We start from the raw sequence: 17,257 nt of genomic DNA, 5'->3' as shown, positions 1-17,257 counted from the left end.
CTTAGAAGGACTCCAGGCATAGTGAACGAGGGCCCGTCCTAATGGCCTCATCCTAATTTATATGTTTATCACATCTGCAAAAACCCCATTTCAAATAAGGTCTCATTCACAGGTACGGGGTGTAGGGGGTGTGGGACTTCGACCATTTTTTTGAAGAATCCAATTCCATCGCACTGTTCATCTTTGTGTCCTCGCCACCCAGCCCAGTCCCTGGAAAGTACAGAGAAATGACTTGACTGCTTTCTGGTCCCAGCACTAACCCTGTGGAAACGGCTCTTAGCAATGGCTCTCTCTTTCTTTATTCACAAGTTGAGAATTTGTGTCCTATTTTCTCAAATTCTCCCCTCACCCTGTTGCATCCTTCCTCTTCCCCTCCCAGCACAGTGGAGGTCACTGCAGGGCTACCCCCTACAAAGAGCTCCCCAGAAGAAGGCCAGCAGAGCTGCAGGGCACCCCCCTCCAGGACCAGGCCTCTGGCTCATGGAAAAGACACTGGGAGACGGGGGTTACGGAGCAAACTGGTCTCTGTCGTACATTCATCAGCAACTTCACTGCCAGGTCAGAGTATATCAAAACACAGAGGCCCTGGCAGACGCCCCAAAGCCTGGTGATATCCGATTGGTCCGTGACCAGCCATGGTTGGCAGAGAGGGCTTCCTGTCAACAGGAAGTAAAGGACAGGGATTAAATTATTTTCAAAGTAGGTAGTGGAAGAAAGAGATGAGTGAGATTCCAATTAACCATTCCAAGGCAGGGCTAAAATACAGTTCCACCAAAGCACCTTCTTCTACTGGGGAAGCTCAGCCAGTTAATAGCTAACCCCTTCCTCTGGTCTGGGCGCACGAGCCGTGCAACGAGTAACAGTGCGGGCTTCTAAGAACTCCCTGTGGTTAAGCCCGAAGGACACAGCTTCACTCTCAGGTGGCCCCTCTGCTCATCTCAGAGCGAGTCACAGTTAATGAACCAAGCAAAGTCATGACTCTGTTTCAACATCACAGCTCAGCTGTCCATCGGCCTTTGTTTGTTCCACATTGTAAATGACGTTGACAGAACTGTGGGGTTATCAGGATGGGCTGGTTCACCGTCTTGAAAGGAACGAGAGACAGCTGGTGCTCCATTAGTGATCGCGCTCACTGGCCCCATTTTGGCCGAAGAGAGAGCGGAGGGAGGAGAACGGGTGAACCAGATTCTCACTCGGCTCCTGTCAGTGTCTGTAGCTCTACTCGGTAACCTTAGTGGCCCCCATAAATGTAAAAAGGTACCTAGAAACAGAAGGACACTGGCCATGAGCTGAACACACCAAAATCAGCTCTTATAGGAAAACAGGGAAAGCAAAAGAAAATAAACAGCCAAGAAACAGGAATATTTTAAGAGCACATGTATTTGCCTGAAGGTTTTAGAAGAGACAAACGGATTTACAAATTATGTAAGTGAAGTCTGAGTAGATGAAGAGGCGTTGGCCAAAAAAAGTGCTTCCAAATGATTTCTTCAGTCAGTCTAGTGTTTAGCACAGTAAAAATTGCAAACCCTGAGTGCAAACTAGCAATATTGTTCTGCTAGGTTTTATTGGCGGGCGGGGCAGGGGCGGGTAGTTCAAAGAGGCAGGAAAAGACACTGGTAATGCATTGAGAACCCTAACAAGTTGGTGATGTGTGAAAAGATGCAATATTGATTGAACTCACCAACTTGGTTGGGCTGCTGCTTCTGTTTATGTTAATTCAGTACTCGAGCTGGGAAATCATGATCCGAGATTTAACTCTTTGCATTCATCAGCAGGCTGCTCCTCTGCAGTATGTAGAGCCTTGTTTATACAAGAATCTTGGAACCCTCCACAAAGAGGTACCAGGACCTAGCGTGAGTAGGGCAGCAGGGGCCAGATGAGGGCAGAGATGCACATTTCACCTCCACTGTAATTAACCCTGTCATCTACCATGTCACGATGAACAGGCTTTTTCTCAGCTGGGCATTTGTGAAGTAGGGATAAGGGGATGAGGCCGCTCCAGGATGACTCCCGCAAGTCACTGAGCATGCGACTCTGCAGGCCCATGGGTTTGTGCAGGTTCTGCGCTACTCCCCCATGTGAGCTGCTCCATGGGCGTCCCTGTGCCCTCTGTGTGCCAGTCTTCGAGGAAGTGATCACGCATCACTGTTTAGCTGCCCGTTCCCTCTAGGACCAGCACTGGGCCGGGCTCAAGCGGCATTGAGCCAATGTGCTGTGCCCCACTGAGGACGCCCCCTCGCTGATGAGCCCTCTCACACCCCGCGAGCTGCAGAGCGGCAACCAAGCTTCGTCAAAAACCCTGGAGCCGCAGGCCAGTCTGAGCTCCCCATCACTGAGAAGTCTGACTACTGAAGGTCCCCATAGCACACTCTGGGCCCTACTGGAGCTTACGGCAGGGCACCTAAGATGCATCAAGCCACTGAAGGGCTGAGTCAAGAAAGCTTGCAGTGTGGCCTAACGGGCTGGCCCACATGGGCGGCTCTGGCTACAGGCTGGTTTGGGCATTCATCTTTATTTGGAAACCAAATGTTGAATTGCCTTTGTTGAATAGTCAGAAGTCAAGGATATCTCTTCTCAATGACAGCTGAAAAGGTGCAGATGATAGATAGATAGATAGATAGACAGACAGACAGGCAGACAGACAGAGGAATAACTCATGGGGGCAGAAGAAATGGAACAGTATTACACCAGGGAAGCTATTAATAGTACCCAATTGTTTTTAAGCCCCAGTAGGTACAAGAATCACTGGAGAACTTAAGAAAAATGCAAACTCATGGATCCCACCCTCAGACATTCTGATTCAGCGAGTCTGGGCTAAGAAGCAGGATTTTATATTCTAAACAAACACTGAGTGCTTCTACTTAAGCTAGTCCAGGAACCACACTTTGCAAAACATTGCCCTAAACCCTAATCCAGCAGATCTTGCTCAGGATCGTACAAACTGGCCAAGGTCAAAGCTGACGCCTCCACTGTGCCACACAGCATCCCCCTTCCCTTTGCTGAGGCTTCCATCCAGAGCATTTCAGTGGTGTGAGGTGCACAAAGCAGTCATGGTTGGATCCTCCAGCCCCGGGGCAGGACACAGCTCCCCTTCCCACCCTCATCCTGGAGTTCCTGAGTGGCTCATCCAGCCGGATAGAGGCTACAGAGCAGGAGCTGGGTGCAAAGGTCCTAGGCCATCACCAGCACGGAGGGTGCGTGGCCTTCTCACTGCACGTGGCTTCCCTCGAGGCCATGCAGCAGGGGGAGGCATGACTGGCAACAGACCCGCCCAAGCCCAGTCCCATCTCTGCAAACGTGACTGCCCAGCTGCCCTGGCTCTATTTTTAGTTTGTCTCCAGTGACTATGCAGGCTTTCTGGAGCACCTCTCCCCACAGGCCCAGAGACATGTGCATTCTGACAGAAATGCCCCACTCAGTAGCAACCATCTGAACTCCTCCAGCCTGCCTCAGTGTCCCCAAAGGCTTCTGCCTTGGGTCCATCTGTCTGACGTCTTCCCTCCCCCTGGGCCTCCTGCTCTGTCATTGGCTTGAAACAGTTCCAGAGATGCACAACATGCCAGCCAGCCTTGATTAAAGCATGTCTACGGGATCTATGAACTTTAGCATTAAAAGGGAAGCTGCTTTTTCTTACAGTGACATAAAGAAGGAACACGCTTGCTACCAAAGTCTCAGCAGAATACTACGCACAGCTATGCCCCCAGGGAGTTATTCCTAAAACCATTCCATCACCTTCATGATCAGCCATGGCTTACAAGAGGCATGGAGGCTCAGAGCAGGGAGCCGAGACAGGATGCCAACAGGCCAGGACTCTGACCTTTACGGGCCTTTGCTACTTTTAAAGGTCAGCATGGCCTCAGGATAGAATCTGCCTTCAGTCCTTCCCTTTCCCCTCCTTTGCATCCTCCTCTCTCCTCCTCCAAGACCCTATAACTGCGCCCATAAAGGTGACACAAAATGCCTAAGACTGAAACCAAGTAAGGCAACATCTTCATGGTCCAAGGGCCGTGTTCCCTTCCCCAGTACATAGCCATTAACCGAATTCAATTGATAATTAACTTGTAGCTCTAGGTCTCCACTATCAGCCACTACCCACTGGCCCTAGGCTGTCCCCTAAAATGGATTCTTCCTTCCTGGTGTCCCAAAGCCTAGACGGGCTGTTGACAGGAAGCGGGCAGTGGGGACATTCAAGATCATCAGAGCCCGAGAGAGGAGGTTTGCAATAATTGCCTCCAACACCCTAGGCCACAGTTCTGTTTACGGTATGGGCTGGAAGCTGAGGTCCCCAAAATGACTCACTCGAATTCAATGAAGAGACAAGCTGCTTGGGCACTAGGGGTCCCTGGAGGCCATCAAATGACCCCAGTCACAGGACAGCCAGCGCCACAGTGTCTTTCAAGAGTTACTCCTCAGAATCCAAGATGTCCTTGGCCATGGCAGTCCCTGGACACCACAATCCTCTGAGGCTGGGGTGAGGAAGCAAACGTGATTCCCCATGGATGTGCTGCCCTCTGCTGAGATACACTCGGGCTATGACCAGACTATCATTTCCCCCAAGAACCGGCCCGTTATCCCAAATACCTCCACATCAGTGCCTGCTAACTCAGCCCTCGCCATCCACTAGGTTGGCCTTCTCACGTCCCACGTCTGCTCTTCTGCATTCTCTCATCGCGACTGCAGTTCAGGCTCTCGGACCCTCACCCTGGGCTTTTGCCAAAGTACTTGAGTTGGTTCCCTTGACACCAGCCCCTTTTCCATCACTCCACTCTGCACTGGAGCGTTGTTTTCTTTACCTTTAATGGCTTCTTAGTTTAGCCCCCCAGAAAAGACACTCAGACAGGAACTTAGGTTCAGGAGTTTATCCCAGGAAGTGCGGGCAAGGGAATGGGGAAGCTGAGGCAGGAACTGGCCAGAAGGGCCAGTAAGGTACATTATTGAGTGAGTTACACTGTGGGTCCCCACCCTGCTAGGGATCCCCCCGAGGCACCCTGCAGAACCCAGGTCAGAACTTGCCACTGAGAAGCAGGGTGGCTGGGCCATTGGCCACCAACTGGACCTCTCCTGGGTTGAGGGTTGCCCCTCAGCGTATAATCCCAGCACTTCCAGGGGCTCCCGCACTAGGCTGAGCAAGCTGCCAGGGTCTGAGAGGGTTCCTTCAGGTGAGGAGGGAGACAAGAGCAAGACGCTGTTCACCGAGGCTGCAGGTGGGCTGGGCCCCGGGCACCAGAAGGAGGCTATCCACAGCGTCCACCGAAGCTTCTTCACGCCTTAAGGAGGGGGTCCTCACTCCTTGGGCCTGGCCTTCAAGGCAGCATTGCCAGATCAAATACAGGACACCCCCATTAATCTGGGATTTCACATCAACCATGGATATTTTTTAGTATATCCCAAATATTGCATGGCACATACCTATGCTAAAAGATGATTCATCCTGTATCTGAAATCTAGATTTAACTAGGCATTTTGTATTTTTAGTTACTACAGCTGGCAACCCTATGTCCAGGTGTTGCCTGATCCAGTCTCAAACCATTTCCTGTGACCCTGGCTCTCAAATCCTTTCTCCAGGAGGTGTGGCTCTTCACCCGGAAGCAGCCATCCCCTGCTGCCCGATTCTGTGGGGTGCTCCCACTGGTTCCTCAGTGAGAGTATCACCCCCACTTCTCCTACATGACTCCTGCCTGCCATCTCTGGGTGTAAAGTCTCTCTGAACACATCAGGCACTGTCATCACTCCTGCCTCTAGAAGCAGGTGTGGTCTGCACTGGCCATCCTATGCCCCTGGATCATTTGCTAGCCTTTGTCTGAAAACCTCATTTTCCCAGCGAGGTTATAACCGCCACCTAGCCTGGCACAACGATCAATAGGTCATGACCATTTGGCAGATGAGGGGACCTCTCTGGTGCCCCCAGCAACTGCAAGCCCTGTGAGGACTTGGGCCAATCTTCCCCAGATCTCACCCTAACCAGAGCCTGGGCACATGGCCACCCTCAGCCACTGTGGAATAACTGAATGAATACTACTTTCGCGGCGGGCTGGCTCATGCCAAGAACGTTATGAAAAACTGCCAGAGTCACCACTGGCAGCAAGAAGGTGGTCTAAGGACCCCAACTATAACATGGTTTTTCAACATTCACGGCCTGGCCTCACAATCCTTTTTCTGGTCCTGGATTTCGTCTCACATTACCGCTGGCACCACCCCACGGGCACACCCACACATCACTCACATCCTGCATTTGGAACCAGCCTCACCATGTGGCTGCCACACAAAATGGCCCAACCACTGGACAATGGCACGTTCTTGTTACTCCCTATACATTTTTTAAAAAACTAGGTGTCTGATGTATATGTATATGTATATGTATTCCCCATATATATATATACATTTGTCAGGAGTTTTTCCGGGACGGATGTGATGGCTCATGCCTGTAATCCCAGCACTTTGGGAGGCCAAGGTGGGCGGATCCCTCGAGCCCAGCCCATGTGGACCAGCTTTGGGCAACATGGTAAAACCTCATCTCTACAAAAAAACTAAATAAATTAGCTGGCTGTGGTGGCACGTGCCTGTAGTCCCGGTTACTCAGGAGGCTGAGGTGGGAGGCCCACTTGAGCCTGGGGAGGCTGAGGCTGCAGTGAGCCATGATTGCACCACTGCATTTCCAGCTGGGGAACAGAGTGAGACCCTGACTCAAAACAAAACAAAACAAAAAAACAAAAAACAACAAAGAAGAGTTTCCCATGAGTCATTTTATTTCAATATCCCTATAAAGCAGGAAAAACGGGTATTATTTCCTGCATTTCACAAATGGGAGAAAAGGTAGTTACAGGGTTAGCTCCAGTGATCGCTGTTTAAGAGGTCTGTGGCAGCAACATCTCACGTGTGTGTAATTCAAACACGGTTTTAAATGTCTTACATGAGAGATGTAAACAAGAATCTTTCATTTTCAAATAGAACACTTATTCCCGCATAATCGGGTCACCACCGTGGGGGCCACACAGCAGCCAGGGGTCCAGGTTTCCTGCCCCAGAACTTCCCAGCCAGGGAGGGCTGGCCCAGGGCCCGTGTGGGGCTCCTTGGCATCGGGTGTCTGGAACCCCGCCCCTGGACTCCACCTTCTTCATCCAAACGTTTAGACACGTGTGGGCCGGAATTTAGACAGGAGGACCTTAGCGGGGCGTCCAAAAGAAGGGTGGCTCAGCAAACACGGGGCAGTGCCCCCTGGAATTCACAGTGGGAAGTGAGTGGCCTGCCTCGGCCATGCCAGCTGCGCCTGACGCTGTCGGGAAGGATTAGCTTTAATGAGGGGTCCAGACAGCCCATTCACTGTGCACTCCCACCCTGCCCCCGGAGAGTAAAATAACTTTCTCCACGGAGCACTCTGCTGTGTGTGTGTGTACACAAACACAAACATTTACTTGGTTGGCTGAGGCGGAGGGCGTGACCCAGTGGGCCGCCACCCCTCCCACCACCCGACCCCCCTACGCGGAGGAGAGGAACAGTGGCCGCGGGCTACCTGGGCGCCGTCCCGAAGCGAGGAAGCACCACCCGGCCCGCCGCCCCTCTCGCTGGACAAAGTGAAGCCTCAGATAGATCCGAGTCGCCAATGTCCTCCCGGGCGGCCGTCGCGGCCGGGGCTGAAGTTCAATGCAGCCTGCATGGGTTAGGGAGCTCCGAGTCCCCAAATACCACAGAGACCCAAAGTACACTCCCGGGGCGGGGGAAGGGAACGGCTGCAGAGGACACCCCCGCTCCAGGCCCAGAAACACCCCGAGGGAAACTGTGGTGGGGTGGAGGGGGTGCATTGGAAGGCGCAGCTACACAGCTCCCCCCACCTCCCGCCCCGCTGCTTTCCCCACCCACCGCCCCTCCCCTCCTTTCCCCTCCCCTCCCCTCTCTCCTTCTCCGGCAGCCGAGCGCGGGCTCCACCTCCCCGGAGCGCAGTCCACACCGTCCCTTTTCAGCAAAACAACACAACGCACCGCCCCCCGCACCAACACCCGGCTGGATATCGGGCTACGCCCAGCCGCCCACCAGCCGCGCCCGGCGCCCCCTCTAGTCTGCAGCCGCCTAGTCCCCGCCCCAGGCGGAGTCCCAGCCCGGGCTGCACGCGGGCAGAGAGAGAGATCGAGCCCCGGCTCCGCCAGCCCAGCTCGGGCCCTGTCCCTCTACCCTTTCCCCGAGCCGCCCGAAGTGACAGGAGGGGCACGCACGGCGCGAGCGGGGCGTCCAGCGTTAACCGCTTCGGCGCCGGGGACCGGAGCGACAGGAGGGCTGGGGAGCAGGGGACCGAGTGCTGGGACTCACCGGAATGTGCACGCGCAGAGAACGCCTCTTCTGGCTGGCATTTTTCTTGCCGCCGCTCCCGCCGGGGCTGGAAACATCTTTTTTCTTCTTGGTGTCCATAACCGCGCTTCCCATAACTCTAACCAGAAGTTGATTCTGGGTAACTCCTCGGGGGTTCGGTCCCCTCCTTCCCTCCCCCGGCCGCTGCCGTCGGACTGGAGCCGCGCGCTCTGTTACACCCTGAAGCCACCTCGTGGGGACTTCCGCGGGGAGGGAGGGTGAGCAGGGAACTCGTGCCGCCGCCGCCGGAGCGCCGAGTTCAAGCGTCCTTTCCTACGGAACCCTCGCAGGCAGAATCAGTCAAAGCCCGTCCCGGTTCCGGTGTCTCGCGGCTTACGCGTGGCTGAGGTCTCCCGCTGGGTGACAAAGTTTTCTTCCTTTTGCAAAGGGAAGAAACATTTTCCACCCTCAGCTCCTCCCACAGATTCCCAGAGGTAATCTGAAAGGCAGGTGCAATTAAAACCAGCAATTTGGAAAACAACCCTCCTATGCCTGTGCCCAAGTGGGGAATCTGGAGCCAGTGAGACCGTTCGTGCATAAATGTAATCCTCGGCCGCAGAATAAACCAGCTCGGAGCCTGCAGCTGGGTCCGTCCTCCTTTCTGGGCGAAAGGGAGGGCGGCGGGGGAAGAGGAGGTGCAAGGCGAGCCCTCTGCGCAATTGGGCTACGGGCGGCCGCTGACAGAAGTTCTGGCGGCGGCGCTCGCGGCCCTGTGCGCCGGAGGGGGCGCCCGGAGCTCCGCGGGCCGAGAAGGGCAGGGCGCCCGCTTCTCGCCCCCCGCGGCGCGGCGGCCCCAGGGGACCGCGAGGGGACAGTGAGGGGCCGGGCCTGGCACCGACGCAAGCTCGGGGAGCGCGGGCGGTGGGAGGCGGCGCGTGTTGAACAGGAAGTGCGCGGCGTGCAGCGCCACCGTCCCTCTCCCCGCCGCCCCACGCCGCCCTAGTCGCCGCGCCCGGTCCCCTGCGGCCGCCGCCGCTCAAGACTCGCTCCGAGCTGGTTTCGGACCCATCCCGCCTCCCGGCGTCTCAGTGTGTGCTCGACCCCTTGAAACACGCCCCCGCCCCCGCCCCCGCCCTGCCGCAGACCGTGCAGCCAGGAAGCCCAAGGCCTCGGGGGGCTGCGCGCGGAGCAGCACGTGCTTCGCTAAACACCGCAGCCCCAGGTCCTGCCCCGCCCCGCGCGCGCACTCGAACCCGCCCAGAGAGCGGTGCGCGGCGCTGGGTGCGAGCAGGGTCTCCCCATCCCCACCCCCACCCCCACCCCCACCCCACCTGGCTTTTTTCAGGTTCATCAAGGTTTGCATAGTGGATCCGCGGTAAGTGCGTGTCCCCCCGCCGCGGGAAACGTGGGGCTTCTGAGACTGCGGAAAGAATTGGGAGAAGGAGGAGAGGGCTCGAAGATCCGGACGAGGGTTCCCCGTGCTGCCCAGGTCCTTTAGAGCCCCTGGTGGGCATCCGGTACCGCCTGCTGCCGAGGGCCCTAGAGGGGTTAGGGGAGGGGGCTGGTGGGTCCCCGTCCCCAGATGCGCCCCAGGATGGCGCAACCTCGGCTCCCGGGTGGAAAGTAGGGGGTCGCTTCCCCTCCTACTCTAGTTTCTGAGGATGTGATGACCCCAAAGGTCATTGACGCTCCCAGAATGCTGACGTCAGCTCAGCCGCTCCGAGTAATCAGTCATGCAGGGAGGCTACCCGCAGAGTGAACGCGACAGGGGTCGCTTTGGGGACACCATAGGGCCTTTACTCGTGTTGAGGTGCGTGCTTTCGCAGGACTCCCTCCTCAGGGGAGGAGGCATGATCAGCCCACCCGAAGGATTACCCCTTAGGAAGCAGGCGTGCACACCCTTCCTTTCAGCTGCTTGCGGGGTCGCTTTTCCAACCCAAGTTCCAGCAGCTTGCACAAAATCCTTACAGCTTGGGTGGTTCCCTGGCTCATAGGGGTGGGTTTATATTCTTTCTCCTTCTCCTCTGCTCTCTGGTCCAGAATAAAGCCAGCCTGGAAGATCCCCAGTCTCCAGACAGAGCCTGACAGGGGCAGATGCTCTGGGAGGACCCTGCCTGGGTTCAGCAACCAAGCAGCCATCCTGGCCCCACAGGTGTGGGCGTCTGGGTCTTCTCCTGGCTGGCTTCTTGCTAGAGGATTTCAAGAGACCCAGCAAGCCTGTATTGTCCCACGGAATGCTCAAGATATTGGTTAGAAGTAGAAAAGGGGAGGGGCTAGTATTTAGCTTCTGTCCCCCTCAAAATTATTCCCAATTGTCATTTGTGTCGTCTCTTTAGCTTACAGTTTTAATCCTTGTCAAAATGATCATTTGCCAGGGTGCATAAACCTGATGCAGGTTTGATGAGAACTGGTTTTAAAGGAAAATGGGGCCATCAGAAGAAAGCGGGTGGTGTGAAGAGACATCTAGGAAGAGCCCCTGGTGAGGGCCCTCATTCCGCTGGGTGACCCAGAAGAAGAAAACGGCGATGGCACTTCTCATTCGAAATGTTTTCTTTACGGACAGTGTTTAGCAATTGCTACAATGTGTACTTTTGTTGCTTGATCTGTGTAAATATGTAAAATAATTTGTTCTCTGAGTTAATTTTGTTGGAACAAAGACTTTAGTGCTTCCTAAATTAAAACATTTTACTGTATTTTAAGAGCCTTTCTTTTTTTTTTTTTTTCTTTTTTTCTTTTTTGGTGCTTGTGATATTACAAGGTATAGATACTGGGTTTTTCCAGGGTTCCTGGCTCAGCACTCCTGTCGTCCTCATCACAGTCATTGTTATAGCGTTGGGGTGCTTTAGGCCTCAGAAGCAGGCCCCAGGAAACAGTCTGTCCTCTGAACTTCCCCTGCCCCCTCTTCACCACCTCACCAGCCCAAGGCGGGACTCTAATCCTCCCTCATCTGTCTGACTGTGGGACTTAAGACCCTCTGTTCCAAAGGAGCCCTGCCCCATTCCCGAGAGGAAGAAATCTTGCACAGAGAGGCCAATAATGATCGGAATAGACAGGCCTTATTGGGTGTCCACACTTACTCCCTCACTATTAGATCATACCTTTTTGTTTGATCACATTTCTGCATGGTTGTCAATCGTGCCTGTCCAATGAAGTCTCCATAAGAAGCCCAAGAGGTCTGGGTTTGGGGGCTTCTGGATCCCTGGACATGTGGAGGCTGCTGGAAAACAGCATGCCTGGGGAGGAGTTGGAAGCTCCCTGCCTGTTCTCCCTGTACATCCCGTCATCTGGGTTCTTGGTAATATGCATTATAATAAACCTTTAAATGTACATTTCCCTGAGTTCTTTGTACCACTCTAGCAAATTAATGAACCTGAGAGGGGGTTATGGGAGCCCCAGTTGAGAGCCCAGCCTGTGGGTCAGAAGCTCCGAATGCCTGGACTTGCAACTGGTATGTGAAGTGGGATGGGGGGCGTGCCTTGGGGATTGAGCCCTCAACCTGTGGGATCTGCCGCTATCTCTAGGTAGACAGTGTCAGAAATGAGTTGGAGGACACCCTGGTGTTTCCTGCAGAACTGGTTGCTTGCTTGGTAGTGGGGAGAACCCCCCAGCACACACATTTGGTGACGTGAACCTTCCGCGTTGATGACTGTCGTGAGAGCAGAAGAAAAAACAATTTGGGATTATTCCCTTCAGGGTTCCGTATGTGAATATTTCTGAATTATGGGGGTTGCTTATAGATGATGTCAGAAGAAGCTTACCTGCCATTTTTTTCCTTCTAAAGATATATTAACAAATTGATCACAAATCTTCTGACTGGTGGAGTCTCAGAGTGGAAGAAACACAGTAATTGTTTTGGTTTGAGGTGTTTTCTGAAAGCCGCCATCTTCCCCTGCCGTTGGTGTGCACACAGTTATGTGTGTTATGTGGCGCGCCCGTGCGACGTTGTCCATCTAATGACCCCTGACATTCACTGTTTCTGTATGCCCTGCCTATGACCTCCTTCTCAAAATTAATGCAGTCAAATCTGTGCTGAACAAAAGGCCAATACTTTAAGTAAGGCTCTGACAATGTCACTGATTCTGCCTTTTGCCTCAGGTGCCAATATTTCTCGGCTCAGCACTGTTACTGATTCTGTCTTTATGTAGAATTGATGTTTAGAAAGATATTGCATTAAATATTTTTTATCTTGGTGAGTGAGTTTTTGGCACCCCCTTAAAATTTGCACCTGAGGCCAGTGCCTCATTCACCTCTCCCTCGTCTTCCGGGAAGGATGAGGAGAACCTGGCCAGGCCTGGAGCTGGGACTGGGGCTGGAGCTGGGGCAGGGGCTGGGGCTGGATCTGGGGCTGGGGTCGGGGCTAGGGCTTGGGCCAAAGCACCTAGCTTGCTTCAGCCAGAGGAGCCGCCTCTGATCAGCTATGCAATGGGGGCAGGCCCCTTAGTTCCCTATCTGTAAGACAGGTGGTCTTCAGAATATTTCTGTGGCCTCTTTAAGGAAGCACGTATTTTTGTCCTGATTGTATTTGGTAGGTCTTTGTTAAATGTATTGCTCTAGTAATTTATTTTTTATTGAATTTTACAAAGTATCATTCCACAGTAAGTTGGAAATTAAAAACAAACAGAAACAAATAAAAAACCACCCAAGGCCCTTCCTACAGGTGGTTTGGGATAGCTTGTTGGAGAAAGGGGCATGTATAGTATATTAGTCTGATCCCATGCTGCTGATAAAGACATACCTGAGACTGGGTAATTTATAAGGGAAAGAGGTTTAATCGACTCATAGTTCCACATGGCTGGGGAGGTCTCACAAAAGCAAGGAGCAAAGTCACATCTTACATGACAGCAGGAAACAGAGCATGTGCAGGAGGACTTCCATTTATAAAACCATGAGATCTCACGAGACCTATTCACTATCATGAGAACAGCCTGGGAAAGACCCGCCCCATGATTTCTCCCACAGCACATGAGAATTATGGAGCTACGATTCAAAATGAGATTTGGGTGGGGACACAGCCAAAGCATATCATCGAGGCGGCTTCCTTTTGGGGGCATCATTGGCCCAGGCTGGTGAGCATAAGAGTTAATAACATGCAGCTTCTATTAGGTGACAGTGCTAAGGGCTCTTAAACACGTTAGCACATTGAATGTGGGGGAAAGATATGATTGGCACGTTTTATACCACACGTGTTTGTGTCATTGCTGTCCCACCATACTAGTATCCCAGACCAACATCACCTGCAAATACTTGGGGTACCCATTTCTGAATGCTGTCACCTCCCAGGGCTCTAGCTCAACACACTGGCCTGCCAGGGTGAGCCAACTCTTCCCCAGCCAGGCAACATTTCGTTCAGAGGTGATCATTTAAAATGCTGCACCCAGGGCCAGGGCCTACAACCCGCTGAGATGTGAAATACCCAGAGTAGGAGAGTTAACATAAAGGAAATCCTCGATTAGAGCTTATGAAGGGGACACTGGCTGTTTAATTTCACTTAACCTGGTTTTCCAAACTTACTTGTTCCCTTACACCCACCCATGCTTTTTTTAAAAAAAAAAATAATAATTTTGTCTGTTATTCCATATAAATGAAAATGACTTTGGAAACCATGAGTCATCTTTATATAGTATTGACAACTTAGAAAGTCTTGGAATTGGGGGTGTCCTCATGGGTTTGAAGTCCACGTTTACCCTGGGTGCTTAGAATGTTGCAGTTAGAAGGAAGCTCTGTGATCGGGAGATGGATGTCTGTGTCTGATGAGTTCCCAACCTGAGTGACAGTGGATTCCACATTGCAAAGAAGAAAGGAACTTTTTGATCACCAATGACATGCCGGCACCATGTTAGGTACTTCATATCAACTATCTCTCCTAATTTCCACTAAAATCCCCGAAGAGAATGACCACATCCACTTTACAGATGAAGGGAACAGAAACCTAGTTACTGGAATCTGCACTGACATTCATTTCACTTCTGCCCATGAGTATGAATTGGCTGTGCCCTCTAGGAAAACATAAAAAATGTGGCCCCCTCCGCTTTTAAGAACTTTGCTGAAGACTCTTCAAGAAATGCCTTTGGGGTAACCTTGGACCGACTAAGAAGGACCAATGAACTGAGAACATCTTAGCTGCCTTGGTCTGTTTGCCTGTGACACAAATGGAGAGATCAATGGTCTGTATATGCAGGAAGACAGCGGCTCAATTTTACAACTCTTGGAAAAACTAAACAGCAAGGTCTGGGCTCAGGACTCTGTAAATACTTTGATAACTTATTGAATACCAAGCTAAGGGGGTGTTATCTAATCGTGAAAAACAGGGCAAAGAGTCACATTCCAGTTTTTATTTCCTTTAAGCTTGGGCAATGATTGTGTAACCTTGTGATGGCTTTTGCTCCCTGGTACAAATGGAGTCATTAGTATCGATCCACGCAGAGAAGTGGAGGCAGGGGCCCAGGACCAGTGGGAACACTGCTTTGGGACAACACATCTCCTGACTACCTCTTTCTGGGTCCGTTTTTATTTTCCCGGGCACCTGTGCCAGCCACCTCCTTGGACTGTGCTCCAGGTAGCTCTTCATCCATGATGCCAGTCAACCATAAGGCAGTCCTCATCGTGAAATCCAAGAAGTACTTTGGATGAAGGTAAAGATGAACCCTGCAGCAATGTTCTCCCAAACGACAGATTTGCTGTGCTATCTCTAGAGAATAGCTTCGTGTCTTGGCCAGCTCTGTATCTAAGCACACACTCAGCAGTTCTACAGAATGACAGATTCCCCCAAGCAGGGCATGTGTATCCACAAGCGCTGTGCAGTGAGGAGGTGTCTGTTTGACAAATAATAGAATAGGGAATCCCCAGCAATGATGCCCCCTTCCTGACTAAGGGTAGTAGTCATATAAACAGCATTAGTTGGGAATAAACTCCTTGGTTCTGCCAACAGCTGCCTTTATAATTGTTTTGCAGAGTGTCCCATGTGACTTTTATCCTAGTGATCCAGCATTACCTCCCACTGGGGTGGAAGGTTTGGTCTCCCTGGGTTGCAGAATTTGACTCAAGGTCTGTGTGTGTTGGTTCTTGACTTAGTTATTAGCTCTCAACATGCGATAAACATCCTGATTAACCTTGGGAAATCCAAATACTACTATTATCTGAATATGACTCTTGACTGGTTTCTGACCTCTCACCCATCTATGGGCACATGATTAAATAATGTAAATTAATTATAATAATTTCCCAAGCAAATAAAATTACTTTGGTAACGATATTGGCCTGAAAGGTCCTACATTGCAATGCAAATCTGACTGTTCACTTACATGTGAAGGTCTGTCTGAAGCTCTGGTTTGCCTGCACCACTGATACCATCCATTCCAGTGATATGCAGCTGATACCCAGACCTGTTCTCTAGAATGCCAGTCATGGCTTTTCAACAAGACTCCAGAAAAAATAGATTTGCATGCTATGCCTTCGGACTTGGTAGCATTTGTAGAGCAGAGAGGCAGCTCATGTTCCAGAGGACCAGGTGCACAGAGGCGGAGACCCACTGACCTCCAAGCCCTGCTAGAGAGGCACAGCATCATCCTGACTCTCTGCGGAAGCTGTGTTCCTCCCAGAAGCCCCTGACAAACCCTGAGTTAGACTCACGCATGACATTTCCAGAATTTATCTCTGTCCCTGTTCACTAGCACTTTATGCCATAATCAGTAAATGCCCATTTGGTGCACGCCAAAGCCCTCAATGATGGTTAGTTCAAAAACTCTAGGCATGCAGGTGGTCCTCAAGGACATAGTGGTTTATGACAACACTCCCTGTGCCATGTGGGACAAAAGGTAATTTGTAAAATGTTCCTAAATCTAACTCCTAAGAATTGCCTGAGGTCTTGGGACAGTGAGAAAGTTTCCAAGTAGAACTCCGTACCACGGGCTTGCATAAGGTTCTTTGAGATCATTGCAACACGTGCTCCTGATAGCACCATTGTATGAAAGGTCTTGCCTTGTTTTTTTCTAGCTCCAGTCATTTTAGCTTTTTACCCTCTAGGTCAAAAAATAAAGCATAATTACAAAACAAAGTTCGTTGTTCTTTGACCTGCATGAGAGAACATTTTCCTGACACCGTAGAGCTTATGCACCCATGACCTGAAGGAGTTGCCAATATCTTACAGGGATGGATGCAGACATTTCTTTGGGTATCCAAAAGATAATCTGTGTGCAGTGAAGGAGTGGGTGGGGTTCATTGCCAAAGCACAGCATTTGCCAAAGGCCCCCGGTGCTCACTGTGGTCAACACCGAGGCCGGCAAATTTGTCTGTGATTCTTGTAGTTAGGCTGCAAGGAGAACAGCTGTTTCTCATGGAGCTTCAAGGAGAGTCCGCCTCAGTAGGACCGTTGGTTTCAACCCTATTGTTTATCTTTGCAGGTTTAAGAAGCTGGTGCAAATTGTTCACCAAGATGTTCCCGACACATCTCTAGAATTGTGTCATGGTAACCATTTCCCCAAAGAGTGACTTATGGGCCAATATGGGGCTGTGCTCATTTGCATGGGAGGTCTATTTTTGTGTGGCCCATTGCCTCTGCTCTTAGATCCATTCCCTGACCTGCCCAGCTATGGACTGCCAGGGCCTCTAGTCCCAGGATCTTTCACCAACTGGTGTCCGGCGAGCTTTGGCCAATAGAAGAGAGTGGGAGAGTGGGGTGGAGGGGTAGGACGACAACAGAAGCCAGGGGGTTCTTCTGCTGTTATTTTGCCTTGAGCAGCATCATGGGAAGCATTTCCTGCCTCTGTGGCTGTCACCCCACTAGCCTGACCCTCCCTCAGTGGGCTCAGCATCTGCCGGGCAGCCTTCACTGTGACCCTAGAGTCCCGGAATATTTGAGCAGAACTCTGAAGGACATGGTGGAGTGAGCCATGTGGGTCGCTGGGGAGAGGATTCCATAATAGAAGGGTGAGATCGGGGTGTTTGAAGTTGGTGAGAGAAAGAGTGGTAGGACTTAACA

General features: G+C 51.8%; 2 protein-coding genes across 3 annotated transcripts in view; one reads left to right on the top strand and one right to left on the bottom strand.

Moving 5' to 3' along the window:
• The window catches only part of PRKAG2 (protein kinase AMP-activated non-catalytic subunit gamma 2), a 323,078-nt gene extending 313,885 nt beyond the window's left edge, over positions 1-9,193 (bottom strand). The window contains exon 1 of one of the 2 annotated variants that reach the window (XM_033193595.1): positions 8,302-9,193. In XM_033193595.1, the coding sequence (XP_033049486.1) occupies positions 8,302-8,415 (114 nt within the window). In that variant the 5' untranslated portion in view covers positions 8,416-9,193. The remainder of the gene's footprint in view (positions 1-8,301) is intronic. The other variant, XM_033193594.1, reaches the window with a different exon arrangement.
• On the top strand, positions 8,829-10,973 carry LOC117073384 (translation initiation factor IF-2-like). The gene is made up of 4 exons (XM_033194207.1): positions 8,829-8,860; positions 8,953-9,026; positions 9,160-9,655; positions 10,321-10,973. Exons 1-4 carry the CDS (start codon positions 8,829-8,831, stop codon positions 10,532-10,534), a joined length of 816 nt encoding a protein of 271 aa, XP_033050098.1. The 3' UTR covers positions 10,535-10,973.
• Positions 10,974-17,257: the final 6,284 nt, after the last annotated feature.

Source organism: Trachypithecus francoisi, unplaced genomic scaffold, assembly GCF_009764315.1.
Source record: "Trachypithecus francoisi isolate TF-2019V2 unplaced genomic scaffold, Tfra_2.0 Lachesis_group4, whole genome shotgun sequence".
In the NCBI taxonomy this organism is placed as follows: Eukaryota; Metazoa; Chordata; class Mammalia; order Primates; family Cercopithecidae; genus Trachypithecus; species Trachypithecus francoisi.
This window is presented reverse-complemented; position numbering and strand designations above follow the sequence as displayed.